The following is a 23,301-nucleotide window of genomic DNA, read 5'->3' as shown; positions in this document are numbered from 1 at the left end:
AATATTTTGTTGCTCTGCTGCTAATCTCTACCTTATCTAACTATCCAGTGGGTGCTAAACTGATGCTGACAAAAATGTAGAGTTGAAAGTATAAACCCTTGTGAGGCAATCCAGTTATTAAAGACATGCCAAACTGTCTGCAGTATCTGATGTTATCAGAGCTTTTCCCTGAGTTCCCAGTCTTACATACATTTTTCTGTGAGCTGGATATTAGTGGCAGCTGTCTGCATCTGTCAGATGCTAATTCAGAAACAAAACAGATTGTAGTTCCAGTCTTAAAGGCTGCAGGACACTGGCATGGTTTCAGTGAGCTGCTTGCCCTACTATGAAACCCAGTTGTAAGAAGGCAGGAGCAGGGTCCTCATTCACTATGGACACAGTTCTGCCTCAGTAGAGAACGCAAGGGTGTGTGGAGTTGTGTTTGGACCTACTTGTCCCATGAGCATGCACATCGCTTCTCTACCACACTGCAGCAAAATACAGGGCAAGAATGTCTGAGTTCATCCCCATGTAATGAAGAGGAATTAAAGGTCAGTATCGCCTTTAATAAAGACAGCGAACACCTGAACCTGTCCAGATAAAATCAGTGTTAAACAGTAGCAGGCCTAGGATGCTTTTCATCTGTAGGTCTCAGAGAACTTCACAGCAGTAAATGCTATTGCTTACTTATACTGCTATTCTGAGCATAGAACTATCACGAGTAATAAAGTCTTTTCAGACATATGTCACGTAGTTCTTTGTTAAAGTCACTTCTCTCCACATGGCATCAGTTTAAGATTTATATGCAAAGTACAAGAAGAAGGGGAGGTGGCTGTCTGTTGTTGCTTACCAATCCAGTGCTGACTGCCTCTGCACTTTGCAGTGGGTGGTTTGAGCTGCAGTTGTGCAGCTTACCCGTAATCGCCACAATTTCCTGTTGCACTCATTTGAAAAGACAATGTTCCTGAGGAAGTTATGAAGACGACAAGTAAGTTGCTGCCCTAATTTCTGCGTGTTTGGTTAAGAGTGCTTTCTTAATTGTGCCAGTTAGAGCTTATTTACAGTGTTTCTCCAACAGTGCTGTCTTTTGGAGGGATGAGAAGGCTTGTGCTTCCAGAGAACATGCAAGCAAATTTGTGTTTTCTGCAGTCTCCTCAGCATATTGCTCAGAAACAGCTGCATAAGATTCAGGGCAGCTCTTTCTTTTATTGGTGCTGAAACTGTGAGGAAAGTACCTTAAATACTGAGTTGCAAGATGCTGCTGCAGCTGGGATGTCAGAAAAGAAAATGTAACTTTTAGTAACTATACTGTATGACTGTTTCTTAAAGGCAGTAACTGAAAAAGCAATTTCACATGTTCAAACCAGCACTATTTTTTTGGAGGACTGAATTATTTATGCCTTCAAATGGACTCTTGCCGATGGCTAAGTGTGTGCTAGAGATCTCCCTTGCAGTTCACAAAACAGGTTCCTCAATAGGAAGGATATCAGTACCTTTTTGCTAACAGCCATGGCTTCCTGCCTTTGTTAGGGGAAATGCGGTGGAGGGAAGCAGCAAGTTTGCTGTCTGTCTGATGAACAGATAACCTGCTCAGGGCTCACAGTGTTGCTGCACAACTTGCAGCACAGATCACGGGACTGGTTTGACTTTGTCTGCATTGACACAACAGCAATTGCCTTGCTAGTTACAGCTCCCATGTGTACAGAGGGCTGAATACAGTTCTCAAATAAGGGGATTAAACAGAGAGAATGTTAGGTGCTATACTTTTTTTCTAGGCACACAGGAAATGTTGTGGGAAAAGCTGGGTTGCTAGGCAGTTGTTTTGCTGGTAATGCGGGAACTAAGCCAACACAGAGCAAGCCATAGAGGGGCTGTTCTTTTCAGGCTGCAGAAGAGCTGAGAGCCTCAGCGTGTTCTTTGCACTCTGAGTTTTACTCTGTGTCTGAACACTCTTCTCTCTACTCACTCACAAAGTTTTAATTTCTTTAACATGTTGCTGATCAGCTTTTAAGTTCCAGCTTCCTCACGCAAAACTTCCATTGTTACTTCGAGGAAAAAATGAGATTTAGAAAAGGAAAGCAAGCCATTAACTTGAAAAGTAGCAAATGCAAAAAAAAGTGAGAGCAAAAAGTATTATGATTTAGTGTGTGAAATGAATAATAGAGAAAATTATTTAGCTGTTTGCTCATCAGTGACACTTCTTTACATCATCACTTTAAAGATTCATTCTGCTTAAGGTTAAGCAAAGTAGAATACTCTCCTATACAATTACACTAACTTAAATTGTCATTAACTGGATATGAAGTGACATGTGAAAGCCTAAGACAATCCCTGTACTTTATGTGAAGAATTGAAAAATCCAGAGACTTACAATGGTAGCCTTAGAAATAGGGACTAATATCCATTTCTGAGATGAAGTAGAGAAAAATGTACAGCCCTTGGGCATCACACTGCATTTCAGTGAACTGTGAGAGGCAATCTTAGGTACTTCAACTGCAGAATTAGGAATACAATGCCAGACAGTGGGAAGCCAGAAAGCTGCTCTCCAGGAAAGTCACAGACACTATACCAGCACTCTGAGTCTGATGTAAAGAAGAGAGAGGGTATTCTTCAATTACACTACTCATCTTGTCTCCACTGTCTCCTCTGAGTCTCCACAAGGCTTCGTATCAGAGAAACTACCATTAGATTTGGCACTCATGGGCATCACCACTGACAGTGCCAGCAGGGTCTCATGGTCAGATAAGTGTGGAAAACAGGATCTTGCATTCTGAGTCACCCTCCTGCTGTCTCACGGCAAATTTTATTTTAAAGGATTATTGTAGCTCAGTGTTGGTGGTGCCAGCCCAAGTGTCTGTCAGTGCCAAGCCTGGCAGTGGTGTGAATGGTTTGCCATGAATGTTCAGGAGGAGGATGAGTTTCATGCAAAGGGGAGCTCTCATTCCTTCTGCCTATAATGTACAAGCTCTTTGGTGGCCTGAGAAACTCGAATCTGTGTGTCATCTTTCACCATTACTCTGTGTACCTTCCTTCATTTGCTTTGATGTACTTCAGTCAATATTTATTGAGCAGTGGCTAAGAACATTATGACATCTTTTCATCTCATGTTTGTTACTTTCAATATTTGCTGGCATAGTAGCTGAATATGAAAGCTTATTTTCTTCACACAAGAATTCAATTCCTTTCTTACTGAACTTCATAAATGAGTCAATGTCCAGAATTGTATTACAGAAGCCCTACTAAATAATAAATAATGCATTTGGTTTACCACATGATTCTGCGCTTGTGTCTCTGCCCAGTGCTCCTCTAATTCACAAAATGGAGTTTGTATCATAGGGTATGTAAGTTAAGTTTAGATTCTTCATGCCTACTCTGAACTAGATGCTTCTGCAAAGAGCAATATTATACAGAGAAAAATATTTATTTATTTATTTATTTATTTATAACATCTTTCTGAAGTTTAGTTTTGTGAGACTTTTTTAATTTCACAGAAACACAGAATCACAGAATATGCCATGTTGGAAGTGACTTACAAGGATCATCGAGTCCAACCCTTATCTCTGCACAGGACCATCCCCAAGAGTCACACTGTGTGTCTGAGAGTATCATTCAAACACTTCTTAAACACTGCCAACCTTGGTGTTACGACCACTTTGCTGTGGAGCCTGTTGCAGTACCTGACCACTCTCTGGGTGAAGAACCTTTTTGTGTTTTGAGTTAGTGAAGTTCGGAGTCCTTAAGCACCCTGACTCTGCCACATACAGATTCTGTTTTTAAAGAACTTGCGAAGGTGCTAGAGGAGCTCAGAGGTTAGCTGGCCTGTGTCTGTTGTGTACCTGCATGAACCATTCATACTCTCTGTATGATTCAGCAGATCAAAAGATTCTGTTGCAAAGGCAGGAGTCTAGAGAGCAGTTTGAGAGAAATGTTTGTGCACTTCAGACTATCCAGGTGACAGGAGCTTGCAGGAGTAAGTGCAGACATGGAGCCCAAACCAAAAACCAATAAGTGAATGATTCTTTCTCTTCAAAAGTTTCTACTACATCATCTGCATGTGCGTTATTGTGCTCAAGCTAAATAGAAAATTGACCTGAAATATTCCAGCTGCTATTGAAAATATCATGAGTGATTCTTCATTCTTCCCTAAAAACCACTTCTCCCTTGTTTATCTCAGTGACAAAGGTTCCAGAAAATCTCCCGTTGCTTCATAACAGCATAAGCAGTGAAGGAAAATCACATTATCAGTAGAAGATGCCACAGATACCTATGACAAAATTGGACTGTGAGAAGATGGTGAGCCACAAGCTTTTCGCACAAGCCCCGAACAAAGTGCAGAGGAATATCTACAGATCCTGAAAAGTTCTGCCTTGAATATGCTACAGAAGTGGTTAAGGTACCTAGATATTAGAAGATATCCTGGCCTGTGAAAAGGCAGAGGTAAGCAAGAGAAGTGTAGGGAACAGAACAAAGGTCTCTATGTAACCTTTGATGATCTCACGAAGGCTTTCGATACTGTGAGCAGAAAAGGTCTGTGGCAGATTTTGGAACGTTTAGGAAGTCCTCCCAAGTTCCTTAAAATGATCATCTCACTCCATGGGGATCAGCACAGCCAAGTCAGATATGGCAATGCACTTTCTGAGCCCTTTCTAATAACTAATGGTGTGAAACAAGGCTGCGTTCTCGCACCAACCCTGTTCACAATCTTTTTCAGCATGATCCTCCAAAGGGCCATGGCAGACCTTGATCAAGATGGTATCTACATTCGATACCGTACTGATGGAAGCCTTTTCAACCTAGGGCAACTGAAGGCCCACACTAAGACCTTAAACCATCTTGTCCGGGAGCTGCTTTATGCTGATGACGCCGCCCTTGTCACCCACACAGAAGCAGCTCTGCATCATTTAACATCGTGGTTTGCAGAGCTTTTTGGGCTGGAAGTCAGCTTAAAGAAGACAGAAGTTCTCCATCAACTGCCACCTCAGGACATCTTCCGTCATCCCCATATCACCACTGGCGAATCAGAGCTCAAATCAGTCCAGCAGTTCAATAACCTGGGAAGCATCATCTTCTCAGATGGTAAGATTGATGGAGAGATAGACAACAGGTTAGCAAAGGCATATAGTGCTTTTGGAAAACTCCATAAAAGAGTTTGGTGAAATAAACACCTGAAGAAAAGTACAAAGATCAGTGTTTACAGAGCCATAGTGCTGTCTACTCTTTTATATGGATCCGAATCATGGGTCATCTACCACCACCACCTGCGACTCTTAAAATGCTTCCATCAAAGCTGCCTCTGTACAATCCTAAACATCCACTGGTCAGATTATGTCACTAATACATCTGTTCTAGAACAGGCAGCAGTCACAAGTATTGAGGCCATGTTACTGAGAACACAGCTGCACTGGGCAGGACACATCTCCAGGATGAAGTTCCACTGCCTCACTAAGATCTTGCTTTATGGTGAACTTGCCACTGGCTGCTGCAAGAAAGGAGCCCCAAAGAGAAGATACAAGGACTCCCTGAAACAACATCTCAGCCTTGGCCATATTGATCATCATAACTGGTCTACTCTGTCCTCCAATCAGAAGGCCTGGAGACACACCATCTATAACACTGCTGATGCCTTTGAGAATGCATGCAGGATCACCCTTGAGGAGAAAAGGCAACGCAGAAAGAACCATGTCTTACAGAATATACCACCTAAGGAGTCTTTCTGCTGTGCCTTTTGCAACCAGATCTGTCTATCTCATATTGGCCTCTTTAGCCACCAGTGCACTTGTAGCAAATGTGGGTAGAGCCCTTCCCAAATCTTCGTTCACGAAGCCTAGCCATGATGATGATGACCTTAGGCGTAAATAAACCATTTTTCTGGGAACTTCAAAGTGACAGAATTATCTTCAGATTTTTCAAGCTGAGAGGTATTTAAAATAATTTATTTAAAATAATAAGGAAGTACTGCACATCAGACTCTAGATCACCAGCGCTGAACAACTGATGATCTCAGGAAAAGGCACTCTAAAGACAAGAAAATATTCCAAAATATAGAACTCTACAAGCAGAATGATGATTAGGATTGCATTGTAGCAGAGGAAGTTAAGAGTGTCATCCAGAAATCAGTGAAAAGAAAGGTGCAAAGAGGGGATGGCTTTGCAAGGAGGAGGAGCTGGTCTATTCGGAAAGTCACATGTGCTATATAACACGCAGAAAGAAAAAAAAAGAAAGTCAGTGCTGCTGTTAGTGCCTAAGAAAGGTGAGATGCTAAGCTACATAGGTCACCAGAGATGGCTGATCAGTGAAATTAGGTCCTTCTCAAAAGATTCACAACACAGAGGAGCGTGTCTGAAGGGCAAGCCACTTCTCAGTGTCTGGAACAGCTGTGAGCTGTTAGGTGTGCCTTAGGAAAGCCCTATGTGGTTCACAAAGTAGCCTGTGATATCGCTGGAGGTAGGTAAGGTTGGCTTCCAAAAACTTCCCAGGTATGGTAGGATCAGTGGTCTTGACAAACAACACAGGCTAAGCAACTGGTTCAAGGACAGTAGATAGGATATCTGTTATCTCCCAGTGCTTTCCCAGCCTTCAGGGAGAGAAACTCAGTAATGAAGTTATAATGCCAGAAAGGGTCACAAGAAGGTTTTTTTTACAAACACAGAGAATATAGGTTTGAAGAGTAAAGGCAACAGCTTCTGCAGACTGGTAATCTACTTGAACTGCTGGTCAGTGTGTAGAAGGCCTGGCAAAAACATTCACCTTCTGCAATGGAGAGATGAGAATTACGTGGATAGTAACAAGGTAGTGGTGTGGCTGATGTGCATCATCTTGTGTGCAAAGGCATCTTGATCACAGAGGATAGCAACTGTTCAAGAAAACCACAAGGAGTGTGCAGAGGAGGTGCTCTTGGCTTATGCAAGGTCTAGGCAGAGGGAGAGATTAACAATTTTGAACCTGTGGTTTGCAAGTCCCTAGGAACACATGGACTAAATCCATGCAACACTGTGTGAAAAAGCAAGCTTCACTGTCAGTGAACTTAGCATTTGTGAATAGCGTTGAGCAAGCAGAAAAGAAGATTAACAAAAAGGACAGAAAGAGTGGCATGTGTGGCAATTTAGTTCCACCTATAAATGACTGGACCAGATCTGTTAAATCTCGTGGCTCTCCCTAGCCTGTAACTAGAGTTGCTCTAATAATACAAGTGTAGCATTTGCCTTTAATCCACAGTTTTGCCACAAAACTTTGAAAGGGAAGATACTTTCCAATGTCCATCATCAGTACCTGAATTGGGCTGGACTATACAGTGCCTTCATCATCCTCCAAGCCACTTCAGGCATTGGTCTTGCCTCCATCTCCTCAAGAGCCTGCCAGGAGGTAGAGGATCTTATCCAAAGACTATTGCATCTACTGCTGACTCTGATGGAAATACAATAGCATTATCTTTCAAATACTGCTGAGTTGCATGGTAGGATAGCATTTGTTAAAATACTCCGATGCCTTATTTAATTAATTTGAATCATTTAGTGTCACCACAGTTTTAATTTTTTCATCTGCTTGCCCTTAGATTTATGGGCAACAGCAAGGTATCCCTTCTGAAAGAATTCCTTGGAATAGTTTGTGCAGTGATGTCTTGTGAGGAGCAAGGACACAGGGTACTGAAATCTTGTTAGTCCTTATATAAGCTAAAGTCCTTTCTGAGATGTTTTTAAAGGCAATAAAATGTCCACAAAGTATATTGATAGAAGGAGCACACACTGTAATGAAAGGCACGGGAAAAAAAGGTTGTGCAGGGCAGATCTCACTAAAGTACTAAGAATTAAGTAGATGTAGCTACCTTCCTGTTAAGCTTCTCACCTTTATAACCTCCTCTTCGAGCAGAGGTGTAGTTTGTCCATTACTGTCTACATTCAGAGCTGCTTGCTGGTTATCTGTGCTGTAACATCCTTTTCAAATGCTGATTCTGTTCTCATTTCCTCCTCTGCACACACAGGTATGTCACACAAACACCACACAGTCATATCCTGGTGAATCCTCTGAGAAAAAAGTAATAGGAGCTACCCAAGGGAAGGGATGAAGTAAATGGCTCTGAGGACTGGAGCCTAAAATTCTAAACAACAGTAAGAATTAAAAAACTGATGCTATAAGGAAGTAAAGACACTTTAGAAAACGAAAAACTAAGCCTTAATTTCTGACTGCGGTTTTCAAAGCAATCATGGTTTCCTTCCCCCACTCCTCCCAGCACATCAGCATGTCTTTCCCTCAAAATAGCAAATTATGATGACTATAGCCCTGAGAGAGAGCCAAAGGATTTGCTAATATATATTCTATGCATACCAGTGGTGGCTATGTCATACAGAAAAAATGGGGATTTTTTTCCCAATTTTTATGGCAATAACTAACAGAGGTCAGGGCATTTCCTAAAGATTTATTGACTGTTTGGAGTTAATATCCTTCACCTTACTTACAGACCACCATTTGCTCCCATCCAGCCATTAACCTGCAGGAAACACTGCACCACAGTCATCATTTCCTATGTAACAGCAGAACAAATCAGTAGAAATGGTGTTTGGAGAGTGGGTAGAAGTGCTACCCTGTACCTAAAATGCATGTCATGTGCAAGGACAAGGGCAGGAAATGAAAGCCTTCTGTGCACAGGAGTGGCCTGATTCTTGTGTGACACACCACTGCCCTTCTGCTGGACAGGGAAACATGCTGATCTTTTCTGACCCCTTTTTACACAATAGCCTCCTCACTCACAACCAACTTCCAGCAGGAAACATTGTCTGATACAGCAGCACCTCAAGACGTTATGGTGTAGACAAGAGGCCTTTGCTGTAACCATTGACTTTTTCTGCATTGTTACCCCTCTCAGGTATTGCATGTTATAATAATTTAGCTTAAATGTGTCATCGTTGAGGAGTGACGTTTCTTTGTTCTTGGAGTTTGTTCAGTCAAAATTATGAACAAAATCTCTCCCTTATCTGTAAAAAGTTACAGCCAGAGAGTAAATACAGCGTCAGGAAGATGGTTTCATGGCAAGCACAGGTGGAGTTTGACAGAGGAGAGCCATGGAAACTATATAAATAATGGTAGAACTGTTTATAAATATTTCCCTTTTTTAGGTGTGGGTGTGAGCAATTGCATTATTTGAAGACTTCTTTCTCTCAAAACATTTTTTTCACACTCGGCACTGCAGTAAGTTCCTAGGGAAGTGTTCAGCAGTGGACACAATGACTGGCAGGGCTGCAGAAGCCCCTCAGGTAACACAGCACAGCAATGGAGCCCTGAACTCGATCTGTGGTAGGAGCCTGGATGTGGGGCAGAGCTTGGCCTTGCTGAGCCTGCTCTGCAGAACAGCAAAGCCAGGCAGCTTCGACAGCCCCTCTGCTAACAGGACTTAGCTGCTGCCTGCAACCAAAATAGTCCTCATAATATTGCCAGCTGACTTTGTAGCCAGTCCTGTCCCATCACTCAAGTGGCTGCAATTGGAGCTTTCAGCACATAACTCAAAGCTGGAGAGATGAGGAGGGTGCTAGTTTCACATAATAGAATCTAGTTTTACTGTAATTTACAGAACAGAGCATTATAAAAGGTTAGGCACAAAATCTCTCCTGAAAGAGCTCTCCTTCTTTCAGAAGGCCAAGAGTTGTCTTTACCCTTGCAGAGGCTTTGATCCGGTAAAAACACATCTTTCCATCTTTTGTAAACTGCCTTGCATCTTTCAAAATGACGCGGTCCATGCTCATTAATTCAGCTTTCCAAAGCTCCTAGGGGCAAAGCTGAGGAATAGCATGATGGAGGGGAGCAGAGGCGGCCACCAGTGCTGCGGTCCCATAGCAAGAAACACTTCTTTTCTGAGCAAACACCCAAGCAAGGTGGATAGTGAAAAGGTGAAGGCACGATCCCAGAAGTGGACATACAAACAGAGCAAGGAGGAAGTTGAGAAGAGAATGTGATTAACCAGAGAGCAAACGGGGAAATAACAGCCAGGTTTGTGAGAGAAACTGAGTGGAAAAAATATGAGCAAAGGGTTAGTCTCAAGAAAACCCATAATATATGTGCCCAAATGACAGAACTGCTGGTATGTGTTCGAATATTTCTAGCAGTTATTTCTTACAGTTTTGAATAGATATTTCTAAAACATAGTAGGTTGATTTTACTATATTATCTTATTATTTAAAAGGTTTTTGTTTAGTTCTTCTGGATAGAATCCAAATAAGATTAGTAATGTGTATTTAAATCCTTTGTTTTGGAAATTGTCTTACACATGTAAAAGAAACACATCTCTGCTGAACAGTATTGCTAGGGATGGTGAGGATGAGTAATTGGTATTCCTGCTGGCAGCACTCTGCAGGCCCCAGCCAAGAGACAGATTATACAGACATGGGGTGACAAAAAGATTCTGCTTTGGAAAACTTGCAGGGCCTTTATTCTCCTTTTATTCCCTGTTTTCAAGCCTGGAAAGCAGAGCAGATGTCATAAGGGACACACTCACCGCATCAGGACTCATGGCCTGGCACTGGCATCAGGAGAGGCACACATCTCAGGCTGAAGGCCAAGTGTTCTATAACATCCCTCTTGGGTTCTGTTCTGTGACTCAGCATGGGGCACCCACCTCACCCTCCTCCCGTGTGGCAGGAACCAGGGAGATCCCACAGCTCTGGCTTGGGGAGATGGGGAAAATTGCATATCATGAGTTAGAATCTGGCAGAAAATGGTATTCTGAAAACTTCACACAGCATGGCTTAACATGGCACTCTGCCTCTGTCTCCAGCCAGGGCAAGTGTCCACTCAGACTCTCCTTGGGCTTAACTGATCATTTCCTGCACTTTCACGTTAGTTACATCAGAAGGAAAAAGTTTTTAACAAGCCTTAAATAAAAAATAATTAAATTCACTGAACTGGAAATTCTTTTGTTTGTCTGTGATGATCATGGGGCAGTTCAGGGGAAAGTCAGCAAGCATGCAGGAAACAGGCTGCTCTGCTGATCCATGCTGGGGCCATCATTGGACTACAATAAACCCTGAAGAAGTAAGGAAGTGAGTGACCAAACCAGGGAGCAGGGCTGGACACCTGAGTCATGGGACAGGACACTGAGAGTTGGTGCAGGGAAGAGCAGATGGAGAAGCTGGGTTGGAAAAGAGCTGAGTGCTGATCCTCACGTAGATTACTGGAGTACAGGTCCCTCATCTCCTGTTCCTATCTTAACCTGTTAGTGCTTCCACTTTTATTTTTGTTGCAGCACAAAAAGAAACATGGGTTGCACCAACTCATATGGTTGCTAATTTAGGTTGTATATTGATGCATTGAAGAAATAAGTGGATACTTAGCTAGGATGTGAATATATAGTTCACTAGCTACTTTGTGCTATATTCTTTATGGGTGTCCTTAGTATACAGTAACTATTACAGTAACTTACTCTGCTTTCACAGTGACCATGCAAAAGCCTAGTGCAGCCTAGCTTGTGGGCTGCAAATTCACACTCTAGCTACTTCACACTAATTTATTCACCGCAGACAGCCTCCAACTTAAAGCAGCATCACTTCTCCACAAAGATGAAGTTTATCTGCTCACGTTTGTAGTTCCTGTATGGTCAGGCATCAACTGCAGTCTAAGTGGTTTTGCAACAGAAGCAGAAAAATAATAATAACTAATTGAAATGGAATCAATTTCCATTGGTGGACTTGGTAATCTTACAGTTATGTTTGTATTTGATGATCTTAAGGGTCTTTTTCAACCCCAGTGATTCTGTGATTCTGAATTGGTCGTGTTATTGTCAGATGAGGTTTGTGAGCTCCTAAGTGGAAACACACAAAGGCCAAGAGCCAAGTCTTTCTCACATGCGGGAGACTTGTCACAGGTGAGATACAGTTCTTCCACCAGTGTTCAAGCAGTATTTTGTGTTTTGGCTGGAGGAATCTGCCACTTATATTTCCTAAGCCCTGTTTGTCTCTAGTGCGTCAGGGAGCTTTTGGCTCACACTACCAGCACTTGAGGAAGTAACCATGAAGCCAAGTGATGAGATGAGAGGCATCTTTCTTCAGTCTATTCTCTGTTTGGCCCAAGCTCCTGTAATTGGAGGACTTGCGGAGCTATTGCAAGAGCCAAGAAAGTTGCTGTGGAGACAACCAGTCCCTCTCTCCTCAAACTTCATTTAGAGGCACTGTTCAGTGAGAGCTGTTTTAGTGGGATAAACAAGCACCCCAATCAGTTCCCTGTATTGGGCATGGAGATAAAGATTAACTTGTTGGAATTAATCAAGGCTATAAAGGCAGATGTAATTTACTCTGTGTTTAATTAGGAGCTCATATCTGTGAAAAGGGATGTTTCACGTATTAATAGTTTCCTGCAGTGTGCAAATGCCAAGACCAAACTAAATAGCTTACCAAAAGCAAATGCTGAGTTAAAGGGGTAGAACTACACAGTATGGAATGCACATGGGCTTGTGGTAGCAGGAATTTATTTTGCCATGGAAAAAGACTGAAAGGGATTGAATATGATAATCCAAGGCCAATAAGTGAGACTTGACCACTCTATCATTAATTAATTGCCACATATTGAGATTAATTTTAAAAAGCCATTTTTTTATAGCCTTACAATAGTAATTTTTTTTTTTAATTGAAGAATCAACTAGTTTTAGAAGAACATTACTTCTAAATACTGCTAGCTCCCTAGCAGCTCAACAGACAAGAACAGGCCTCTGTATGGTATCATTGCAAGGTAACATCAGAGAAATGGACCCTTTCACAGAAAACTTTTGTAAATGAAAATGAGGCTTTTTACTCAGTAGCTGCTGGTGAAGCCACTATAAACCATTTGCATTCTGAATGAAGCTCTTCTCATTGTATACAAAACAAAGTTCTCTACAAGAATAAAGATGCTGTAGCACTCACCTTATCTAATCTATCACTCTGTTCTTCTAACTCTCCTTGTCTGTATTGGCAACCCCTGGGGAGAAAGGACCTGCAGCTACCACCCTCCCTAACAGTTTATCTGCCCCATCTTTCCTCCTCATACATATGCAGATTTGCCTTATTGACTGCCCATCCTAACTTTTATCGCCATTGAAAAATAATCTGTATTTGACCTAGTCCTTTCCAGTGGTCAGATGAGTGGGCTGTGAGCTTTAGCATGTAACTTCACAGCAGGGTCTTCAAATGAAAAGCAATTATAGGTACTATTTTTAGGGCTTTGTTTTTATTTGCCTGTATTTTTAAATATAATAGATATAAAAGCAATGTATCACAACTGCAGGGTTTTTTCCCAGTTGAAAATGTGAGATACATTGCACAAAAGCATTTTTGACTAGCTGTGGATTAACAGGAAGCCTAATCTTTGCAAGAGAAGGTTTATAAAGTGACTCATTCCTTACCTGTGTACTGTGAGTCACAGCCACTTAGGGTGGAAAAAGTACAGTGAGGGCAGGAGGGATCTTTGGGAAAGGGCCTTGGTTGCATTACATGGAAGAGACACACTGAGGTGGCATCTGAACTGTGGGACATGAGGTAAGCCTGCCAGCTGCATTTTGAGGTTCAGCCTGGGCACCCGCCAATACCCTGCTCTGTGCCCCATGTTCCCCGGATCCTCCAACCATCAGGCATGAGTGTGGTTAGACCATATTCCCTATGGAAGAAATGGGACTGAAATGTGTGTTAGTCTTCCTGCCAATTGCTAGATTAAAAATGGATCTGTTCCTACTCACTCATTCCCTTCCTCAAGACAGAGCTACATGCCAGCTCACTGAGAGCAGGTCCAGCCTTAGTCTCACTCAGTAGAATAAAAAATACTGAGACATGAGATTTTAAGGTCAGTTCTTGGCTTTTTATGAACTAATATTGAACTTCACAGACTTCAAACGTGCTTTCTGGCGAGAGTGAATTTTTGCTTAACTTCTTCTAAACATGTCAGCCTACCTTCGTGGTGAGGACATAGTTTCATGTTCTGTGACTGTAGATGCAGCATGGGTAATGGTAAGGCTTTAATACAATTGTATAAAGTCCCGCAAAATTTTTTGGGGAGGAAGCCAAAGTAGCACTTTGCTAGAAAACAGTGGGTTTGTAGATGATGACAATAAATAGATATCCCACTCTGTTATCATTTATATCCAGCCAAAGTATGTGCAAATGTGAATATGAATATGTTAAATTCACATTTTCAAATTTAAAGTTTTCACAATGTGAAAATAAAATAAGGATCAATACCGTAAGCACCTACACAAGTGCAGTAAATTGTGAGTCAGTCATAAAACATAATTTATTTTTTTTAAGATGAAAAATTTTTTACATTCATTAAATACAGTTAATGTTGCATTCATTTAAAATGAAGTATCTTTGGCTGGAAGAGCTCTGTTATGTTACTCTAATGAGTCAAGCTTGATCAGTATCATGAAGGGAAGTGTAATGCCAGGAGTCATTCCTGTTCCCTGTAGACAAAATGACTTCTCAAGTTCAAAATATGTTCCGTGCAGATTGGAAAATTGCTACTATTAACTGACTGGAGAGAAAAGAAGAGAGTCAGAATGTACAGCATGTATTTAGATGTATGAATTAATGATCTTTCTGGTCACCACTCTTTGTATTCATGTTGCAAACCTTGTGCTATGCAACCTCTCTTTGAATGTACCACACAAATGCGATTACACTGATACTGCAAAACTCCACATCAGAACTGCTCCCACTTGTGAATGAGTTATGCAGGTGTGGTGTCAAAAATATGCCAGGTTTCAAGGGGTGTCTGTCCTGTTAGGAATGTCGTGGTGAGTTCTAACATCACCTAGTGAAGCTCTGAGATGGATGCATTGCTCCATGACAGAGGCTATGGAGAGTGCTTTCCATAGGGAAAACATTCGGGGTAGTGCAAAGCAATAAAATTCCAGAGGTAGTATTGGTACTTCTGTCTCAAGTACATGTCAAGGGCTTGACCTGCGTTTATGGTTTGGGGTTTGTCTTACTCCATTCCTACCTTTTTACTGCTAGTAGAAAGCTACTCCCCTGGGCTAGGCTGCTATTTCACAGTCCCCAGGTCAACATACTCACTCTGCCTGACAACCTGGCAAGAATGTAGACCAGTTTCCTGAGAAGTGCTAGAAGCTGTATTTTTTGGGACATTTGAGAGGATGAGGAAGAAAATAATGTTAAATAAAGAAAAAATCATGATATGTTGCAGTGGATGAAATATGTCACCAAGTAAGTTGCTTCTAGATGTACCTTTTCTGTTTCTTTGAGCCAGAGAAAAGGATCAGAAATTAAGATAATATTGTAGGAAATATCTTTTTTTAGTTCCAGCAATATTAAAGAAGATTGAAGAAGGAGAAACTGTAATTGTTGCCATCATTGTTTTTTAACTGAAGTCGTACTGTATCTAGCAAGACGCTTATGTAACACTGTCTAAAATGTCTTTGTGCTCAGAAAAGGTCATAAGTAAATGACTTTGAAGCTTAATCAGTGGAAGTATGGGACAATTTCTGAATTTCATTATAAATCTAGTTTAAATCCAGTAAGGTCAGCAGGGTTACTTGGGATTTGTAGAGTAAGTGTGCACAGAATATGGCTCCATGATTTTAACTGCCTGGTTTCCACTATGCAAATATTATACACTTATCTCCAACTTGCACTGAATAATTTTTAAGAAAAGACTCAGTATGCAAAGCCCCTAAAACACTATAGGACAAAAAGTGAAATACTGTAGGAAAAAGGTGAAAAGTTTAACATCGTTTAATATACAGAATGTTTTCTAGTGGTTCTACAACAGTCCTATAAAACTAGTGAATGCTTCATGTAGGGATTACAGTGAATAGTTTTGCATGTACGACGTTTTAGAATACGATGTAAGAGTAAAGCCTTAGTGTCTTCTTAGTTGTGGTTATCTTCTTAATCCATTGTATTTTTTCGTGATCTGTAGGGAAAGACATAAATCCTTTTGAGAAGGAGGAGCTCTCCACAGGAGACCGGTTTGCTAAGTTTCTTTTGAGCTAGTTTAAATCCCTGGGTTTCTTGGCTTTGTTTTTTTTTGGCAATTAGATAATGAAGAGCACTTTCCCCACCTCAGGTCACACAGAAGAACCACCAGGGCCCTTTGCTTCAGGATGTAAATGTTGGTGATGCTGGGGAAGCAAAGGCAGCAGGAAGAGATTACTTTTAGCACAAGTGGTCTGTTTATTTTCTGAAGCAGCTGAGAATGAAATTTGATTTGAAGATATAAAACAAATCATTTACTTGTGTATAATTGCTTATGAAGAATACAGAAAAAGGCGAGATCTGAACAGAGAATAAAAATCATAGAATCACAGAGTAGAATTCACATTTGGATTCACAAGACTTATATGCAGGTCTGCATCAAAACTTTCACAGAAGTCTCAGGAATTAGATCTTAAGCCTGATTTTCTTTCAGTATGAAGAAGAATGAGGTAAAATAGACAATATAGAAAAGAAATGCCCCTTTCCTGGGATTCCTGTGTGGCTTTTCCTAGATGGCACCTATTCAGACTTACCACTCCTCAGCAGGCTGCAGCTCCTGTCTGCTGCTGCAGACAGTGCACTTCCTGCACTGGGGCATGGTATTGACTTGCATACAAAAACATGCTCCAAACCTGGTCCTGGAAGTAAAAAAATAAAAGGACAGGAAGGTTTTGCTCAGCGCTCTTCTTTTGAGTGATGCTTTAGGGTGTGCAAAATTCAAAGGGGTGTGTTTTCCTGTTTCTTTTCTAATGGTGAACTCTACAGTGTGCAAATATGGGAGGTGCACATACCTGTGGTCATTTTTCCTGCAAAAGCATCATGGAACAGACAGATAAAATGATACAGATAGTTAATTTAGGAATGTTATTTAAAGGTAAAGAGTTGAACAACACATGTGACTGTTACATTGATTGCCAAACACAACAGCATTTGTGCGTGCTCTAAAAAATATTCATAAATGTGTTTTTGTAAAATCTCTTTTGTTTGTAAGTTTTGTTATCTTGCTATAAATAAAAAAAAAAATGCTCTTCCTTCTGGGATAATTTAGTGTGACAATCACCTTTTGAGCCAGACCAGTTTGGAAGACAAGGTGCAGCTGTGCTGTCTCAGGAGGAAAGAACACTGTTCCCAGGCATTTCCTGGTCTGGGAGGAGTATGACTCACATCAAATAGCCTGCTGCTCTGAGGGTAAAGCTTGTACCTCTTTTGGTTGGACACCTTGCTATGTTGCAGTGGCTCTCTGCCAGGTGTCAGGAGCAGTGCTGGTGTGCTTCCTGGCAGACCTCTCCAGCAAAAGATTGCTTGATGCACTGGCATCGAGGCTTTCCACAGCAAGATGTCCATTTTGCTTTCAAGTTCAGCAAAGAAACAAGTGGGGAGGCAGCCTGGCTCAGAGCTGACTTCACACATGATGTGGCTCTCTGCCTGCTGGCTCAGTGTGCTACCAGGCCACCCAAGCTCCAGGAGGAATCCAGGTAGGACAGGGGGGCAACTCTCCCCATGAGAGATGAGCCTGGGGAGGCAGCTGTGGGGAAGCTTTAGGACCAGGGACTTTGCCAGGGATCCATCTATCTCAGCTGAGAACAAGGAGGCCACATCTAAACCGATCCTGATTTATTTCCCCCAGAAAAAAAAAAAAAATATTATCCCACTGATGTTAGGCATTAATAAGGGCACTAACAATACCAGTCCAGGAATGGGGGGGTTGAATATTCATATCTCTCTTCTCAAAGATTAGTCTAGTTCTCCTATGCATGCAACACTTCCTATCAGTTACTTGATAACCCGTCATTATGAATTACCCAGTGATTTGTTGATTTGGCATGCATGCAGTGATTCCTCTGGTAAAGCAAGCCAAGAGAATTTATTTTTGACAAGTTTCTGAATAACCAGAGATGGAGTGTCATTAGAGATGTATTTAGATTGTGAAATGGGCAGACACATTTTAAAAAATCTTATTTTACTAGGCTTAAAACTGTACTGGCACTACTGATGAAGCTTGTGGAAATCAGTTTATATTTCCTGTAAATCCCTGAGAGATTTGTTGATAGTGATTCTTTGTTTTAATATCAAGAATGTCAGTCTACATATTACGTGAAATCACTGAAAACAAAATAAAGCATAAGAGCATCAGACACTTTGGTCTTGTCTGCGCGTTCTGGTGGCAGGGCTGGATATAGCGTGAAGAACGTGACCAGACCAGCTGGTTTCCGTCAAATGGCATCATGATGGCATAAAGGAAGGTAAACTGGGCCCTGCTGGGTCTGTTGTTTATGCTCTGCAGATCAGCTGATGTAATTTTCTCTGATAGATCTCTCTGCCTCTCTGTAGTGTCCTGGGGAGCTGCGTTGCAGTTGCCCATTCACGCTGCACTTGATGGATAGCTAAGTGAACCATCCAAAAAGGCAGTAGTGCTGGCTTCCAATTAATATTCCCATATGTCCTTTTGGTGACTTCTAGGGGTAAAAATCATCAAGTCTGGAATCTATTAGGTAGTTGTTACTTTACAGACATGGCAATGTTTATGTCTTGTGATACCATGGGCTTTGCAAAATAATGACATCTGTCTCCTGGAAATCAGGCTAAGATTATATACATCTCTCTTTATAGACCAGTGACTATGTGTCAAGGGCAACATATTTTGTTCAGTGACCTGAAAGCTGATTTGTAAATGCGTTTGTCTTGTTTTATGTTCATGTGTATTTTTTGTGTTTGTTTGGTTTTGGGGTTTTTTTTTTAGTATACTAGCACAAATGTAAATACACTTCAAGAAACAAGCACCTTGATTAGATTTGGACTTGTGTAAATATTTTATCTATCCTAAATTACTTCTTTCAGATAACCACATTTTCTTGCTTGTCCAATATAAAAACTTGCGAAGTATCTCACACTCTGTTGCTGTGGTGCCAAATTAGTACAGCTTTAACTCTCACGCAGAAACATTTCTGTGCAGAAGTTTCGTATGCATTTTAAAACTGCAATTATATGGTAAACACAGTGACTCCTAGAATCTATTTAGCAAAAATGTATGAGAAAAATGTAAAGATTAAACAATTATATTTCATCTAAGAGCCAAAGCCATACCTCATTATGATTTACTAGAAAAACTTTGTCTGACAAAAAGCCCTTATACAACGATAAACTCTAATAATGATATAAAGAAAAGAGAGACATTTTTCTTCTTTCTTAAAACAAATTAAAAATAAAAATTTCTGAAAGTCACATTCTTGATAACTTCTGCTTAAGTTCAGTCGTCTCTAAGAACTGCAAAAATTTTCACTAAATCCCTCCCTCTCCTTTTCTGATTTCTTGAAACTCTACAGGAAACAGGTTTTAGATATGTCGTTAGATCATTTTTCTATAGACAAATAATCTTTTGTTTAGAATCTACAAACAACTAAAATGTGAGTTCTTTTTTACTCCATGTTGCCAGCATGGATAAAGTTAAATACAGATCATATAAGTAACATTTATAATGGATAGTACTGCAAAAAGAGCAAAACTTCGAGTATCACCTTGACTGGCTGGTTACATTCTCTATTTTTCAACATGAATAAAATAAGAAAATAAAGGCCATACATACTCAATGTGTCTTTTAGGCAGCAGCTTTCAGTCTAATTGCATGAATAATGATATGCAAAAATCATTACACAACACATGAGTCACAAGAGCATCATCCTCACTGCATTGCCAAAGACAGGAAGATTAAAACAACCATCTTGTGCCCTGTCCAAGCTCTTTCTTTTTATTTGGCCTCTGGCTTGAAAGACATACAAATTCGAGATTAGAAATCCAGTGTATTACATGCTTTTGTGAGTAATTTGCATTAGTTTTAAATTACTTATGTTTTATGCCTTAGTCATGTTCTGTACATCCTCAGATCATTACCTACAAAGACACTGCAAGGAAAAAAGCTATGGACCCCTATGCACTTGTCACATCCAGAGGGAGTCTGTGGCAGGCAGAGTTTGGAGATGGCTCTGGTCCCCATGTAGTGCCAGTCTGTGCACACAGTGTCCAGGTACACACACAGCATTTGGGATTCACAGTCTGTGAATTACTCTTTAAAAGGTTGCATGGTGGGCATTGTCTTCAGCTGGGAAAAGGTTTGGTGTCTTTACAGAGGACATGGATCAAGATGGACAGAAAATCATATTCTGGTGAAGTCTGTAAGTGATATAAAACCTGGTAAGATACTAAGTAAATGCTAAGCCTTAGAGCTGTACCTGTACAAAGACCCTGCATTGGCTCCTTGGAATCCAGTCAGACATAGACCATGGACACCATTCTCAAGTGAGGTTATCAAAAAATGGGAAACTTCTGGTCTAGATGACACTTTACTTTCCAGCCTGTTGACTATGTTTTCTTTCTGCAGGCTGTAAAGCTGCATCTAAATACAAATTGTTCAGAGAAATTAGATTTTTCCATACAACCTGAAAATAACATACCAGTTTACTCTCCTATGTGGAAAACTGCATATTTCCCAAATAAACCCCAGCTGGGTTGCTGAAACTCTGCTGTAAGGAAAGTTTTCATTGGTGTGCACTGAAAATCTGGAGCCTGGTGTGCTCAGTGCCCATGCTCTGTTTTATAGCAGGATTTTTCTTCGGCCAGAGCTGGAACCACCCAGCGTGGTTCCTCTGTGCTGAATTCCTCTACGTTGAATGACTAACAAGAGACCAAGCAACATTCTGAAGATATCTTTTCATTGCTAATGCTCAGATTTTCCATTCATTGCCAAGACACAGCATCCATTTCCAGCAGTAAATGTCATGCACACAATAGCTCTGCTGTCGGTGTGAAAACCTAGCTTAACTAGAAGAGGAGGCATAAAAGATCAGAGTGTATCCTCTGTGCAAAAATGTACAGTCCAAAGTATGTCTCATACTCACAATTTCAAACAAATTGATTAGACAGGGTTGTATCCTAAGGCTTCATTGTCTGCCTGCATCAATTTTTTTTTACCTTTTTTTACTTGAATCATCTTTACACGTTGAGGCACTAAAACAGATTATGGTCCTTACTTGGCCAAAAGAAGGCAGCATTTGAAGGAAGGTTTGCAGACGACAGACCTGACTACATGTGGTCTTCACCTGAATGAACAGGGGTTGGGTGAAGGTTAACAGATACCGGGGCTGCTTGTTCTTACCCACCTTGGGGCAGATAGGGTTCCAGAGGTTGTGTTTAAGCAAGCAGGAGATATAAGCGACAGCAAAAGAAGATGGTATAGGGCAAAGCAAAGCAGAGTCAGTGAAGCCTCAGTGTAAGGCAGTGTTAAAAACAAATGCTGGGGAACATGTTTGAGGTCAGTCACTGAACCAGGAACAAGACTCAAATCAAAATCTGACTCTTCCTTGTAGTTTGACCTTCACTGCGTAGCCTGTAAATTGATTTCAAAGTGGTGTAATTCCCCTAATGTAGAAGTGTTTAATATGTATGAGAATATTTTTCCAGCTTTATATAGTAAGGGACAGATAAAATCTGATTTGAAAATAATATAGCATGCAACAAATAAATTATATGCTCTGGCATTTGGTGGTGTTTGTGAGATATAAGTCTATTTCTAGTGCAGTGTAGGCTTAAATAGCCAAGTGGTGTTTATAGGAGATGGGCTGCTGCATTCCTTTTCAGTTTGCTAATATGCACTAGTCTACTGAAGTAAACCAGCCCTGCACTGAATAAACACATGGGACTCTGTTCATCTATGGGATGATGTGAATAAACCATCATACCTTTACTGGAGATCTATACACCATGTCTTAAATTATGAAAAAAATAAAAAAATTTAAACTAATTGACTATGTAATTGGATACACTCTCAGCCTGTATGCCTTAGTTTACATAGTTGAAACTTGAACTAAAAGTAATCTGTAGCTGGAAAATCTTTGTGATGGGCACTGTAAAATTCCAGCAAGATGGTTGAGTATTGTAGTTTTTTCTTGTAAAAGACTTCTGGATCTTTGTTTTAAATGTGTTTAAACCATAAATGCTATTAAATTCTTGTTTTACTGCTCTTAGCACTTTCAGTGTTCCATCATTACATTAAGAGATGGGGACATGCCACTTTGACTTGATTATCATGGAAAACTTTGTCCTGTACAGTCCTCCATCCAGAGCACAGAAACATGAGCTCTTCTGTACTGGTGAATATACTACAGAAGTGGGGCTACCGAGCTGTGTAGTGCCACCACCACATAGTTGAGGTAGGGAAAATATCTTTTATGACTGGGATGACACTCAGTCACTGGAAAAAAAATAAAGCTAAGAGACTGGATCTTGCCTAGGTAGTAGCTAAGTGAAAAGCTTCACCCAGTTCTGCTCAAACAGCTCCCTTCTACTCTTTTACCGAGAATCATTTTAGCTGAGATTGTTGCTGTGATCAACTAATTAAGCCAGACAGAAGCAGGCAGAAAGCCAAGACATGATTTTCACTTGCAGCATCTAGGTCTTGAGAAGTAAAATGTTAACATTGCTATCTTGTCACTTGGAAATACATAATTGTACTTGAACTCTGTTTCACTATGGAAGGGTACTCTGTAAGTGGAATAGCAAGCCTTCCTAAAGGGAACAAGGACAGATCATGAAAAGGTACCCAAAATAGCTGCTTGATTGGTTGTATTAATGCCCAGGAGGGAATATGTCCATTACGTTTTTTTCTGTGGCTTTCTATTGTATCTTTCATTTAACAATGATCCATATACAAGGAAGGGTAAGGATAATGCAAATTGGAGGAAGGAAATAATTGTCTTTAAGCAATGTCCTTTTGCTCTCAGATTATTTGGGATTGTTCTCCCTCTCTCTCAGAAACCCCCGTGTATAGAGAGTGAGTGGGGTTGGCTGCTTGGTTTAAATTTCTCTTTGTCTTTTTACTGTGACAAAAAAGACCTCAGCTTGTAAGCAAGCTGCAAAGCACTGAGCAAGGATGTGTTCTGAGGGACAGGAACAGCTGGGACTTCTGGAGGCTCTGTAGTTTGCTGGGTAGTGTGGTCTCCAGGCCAATTTCACTTACAGCTCTATGTATGTGGATTATCAGCATATCCAGTTTTATAAACTATTCCAAAGAGAAATTAGTATAATGTTACTCTCCAAACTTCCAAGATGAAGAAATTGTCTCTCCAAATCTGCAGGTTTTCAGAGCCTTCTTTCTTTCTTTCTCTTTCTTTCTCTTCCTTTCTTTCTCTTCCTTTCTTTTTCTCTTTCTCTTTCTCTCCTCCTTCCCTCCCTTCCCTCCTTCCTTCCTTTCTCTTTCTCTCTCTCTCTCTTTCTCTCTCTCTCTCTCTTTCTCTCTCTTTCTCTCTCTTTCTCTCTCTTTCTCTCTCTTTCTTTCTCTTTCTCTCTTCCTCTCTCTTCCTCTCTCTTCCTCTCTCTTCCTCTCTCT

General features: G+C 40.8%; 1 protein-coding gene across 1 annotated transcript in view; it reads left to right on the top strand.

The window, feature by feature from the left end:
• Positions 1 to 939: 939 nt before the first annotated feature.
• The window catches only part of CEP85L (centrosomal protein 85 like), a 145,577-nt gene continuing 123,215 nt past the window's right edge, over positions 940 to 23,301 (top strand). Inside the window, exon 1 of the mRNA XM_027634309.1 lies at positions 940 to 967. Coding sequence (XP_027490110.1) covers positions 955 to 967 — 13 coding nt within the window. The 5' untranslated portion in view covers positions 940 to 954. The remainder of the gene's footprint in view (positions 968 to 23,301) is intronic.

The sequence above is a fragment of the Corapipo altera genome, unplaced genomic scaffold (assembly GCF_003945725.1).
Source record: "Corapipo altera isolate COAL_440 unplaced genomic scaffold, ASM394572v1 2b, whole genome shotgun sequence".
NCBI classification, from domain to species: Eukaryota; Metazoa; Chordata; class Aves; order Passeriformes; family Pipridae; genus Corapipo; species Corapipo altera.
The sequence above is the reverse complement of the archived record's forward strand: the minus strand, read 5'-3'. Positions and strand labels throughout refer to the sequence as shown.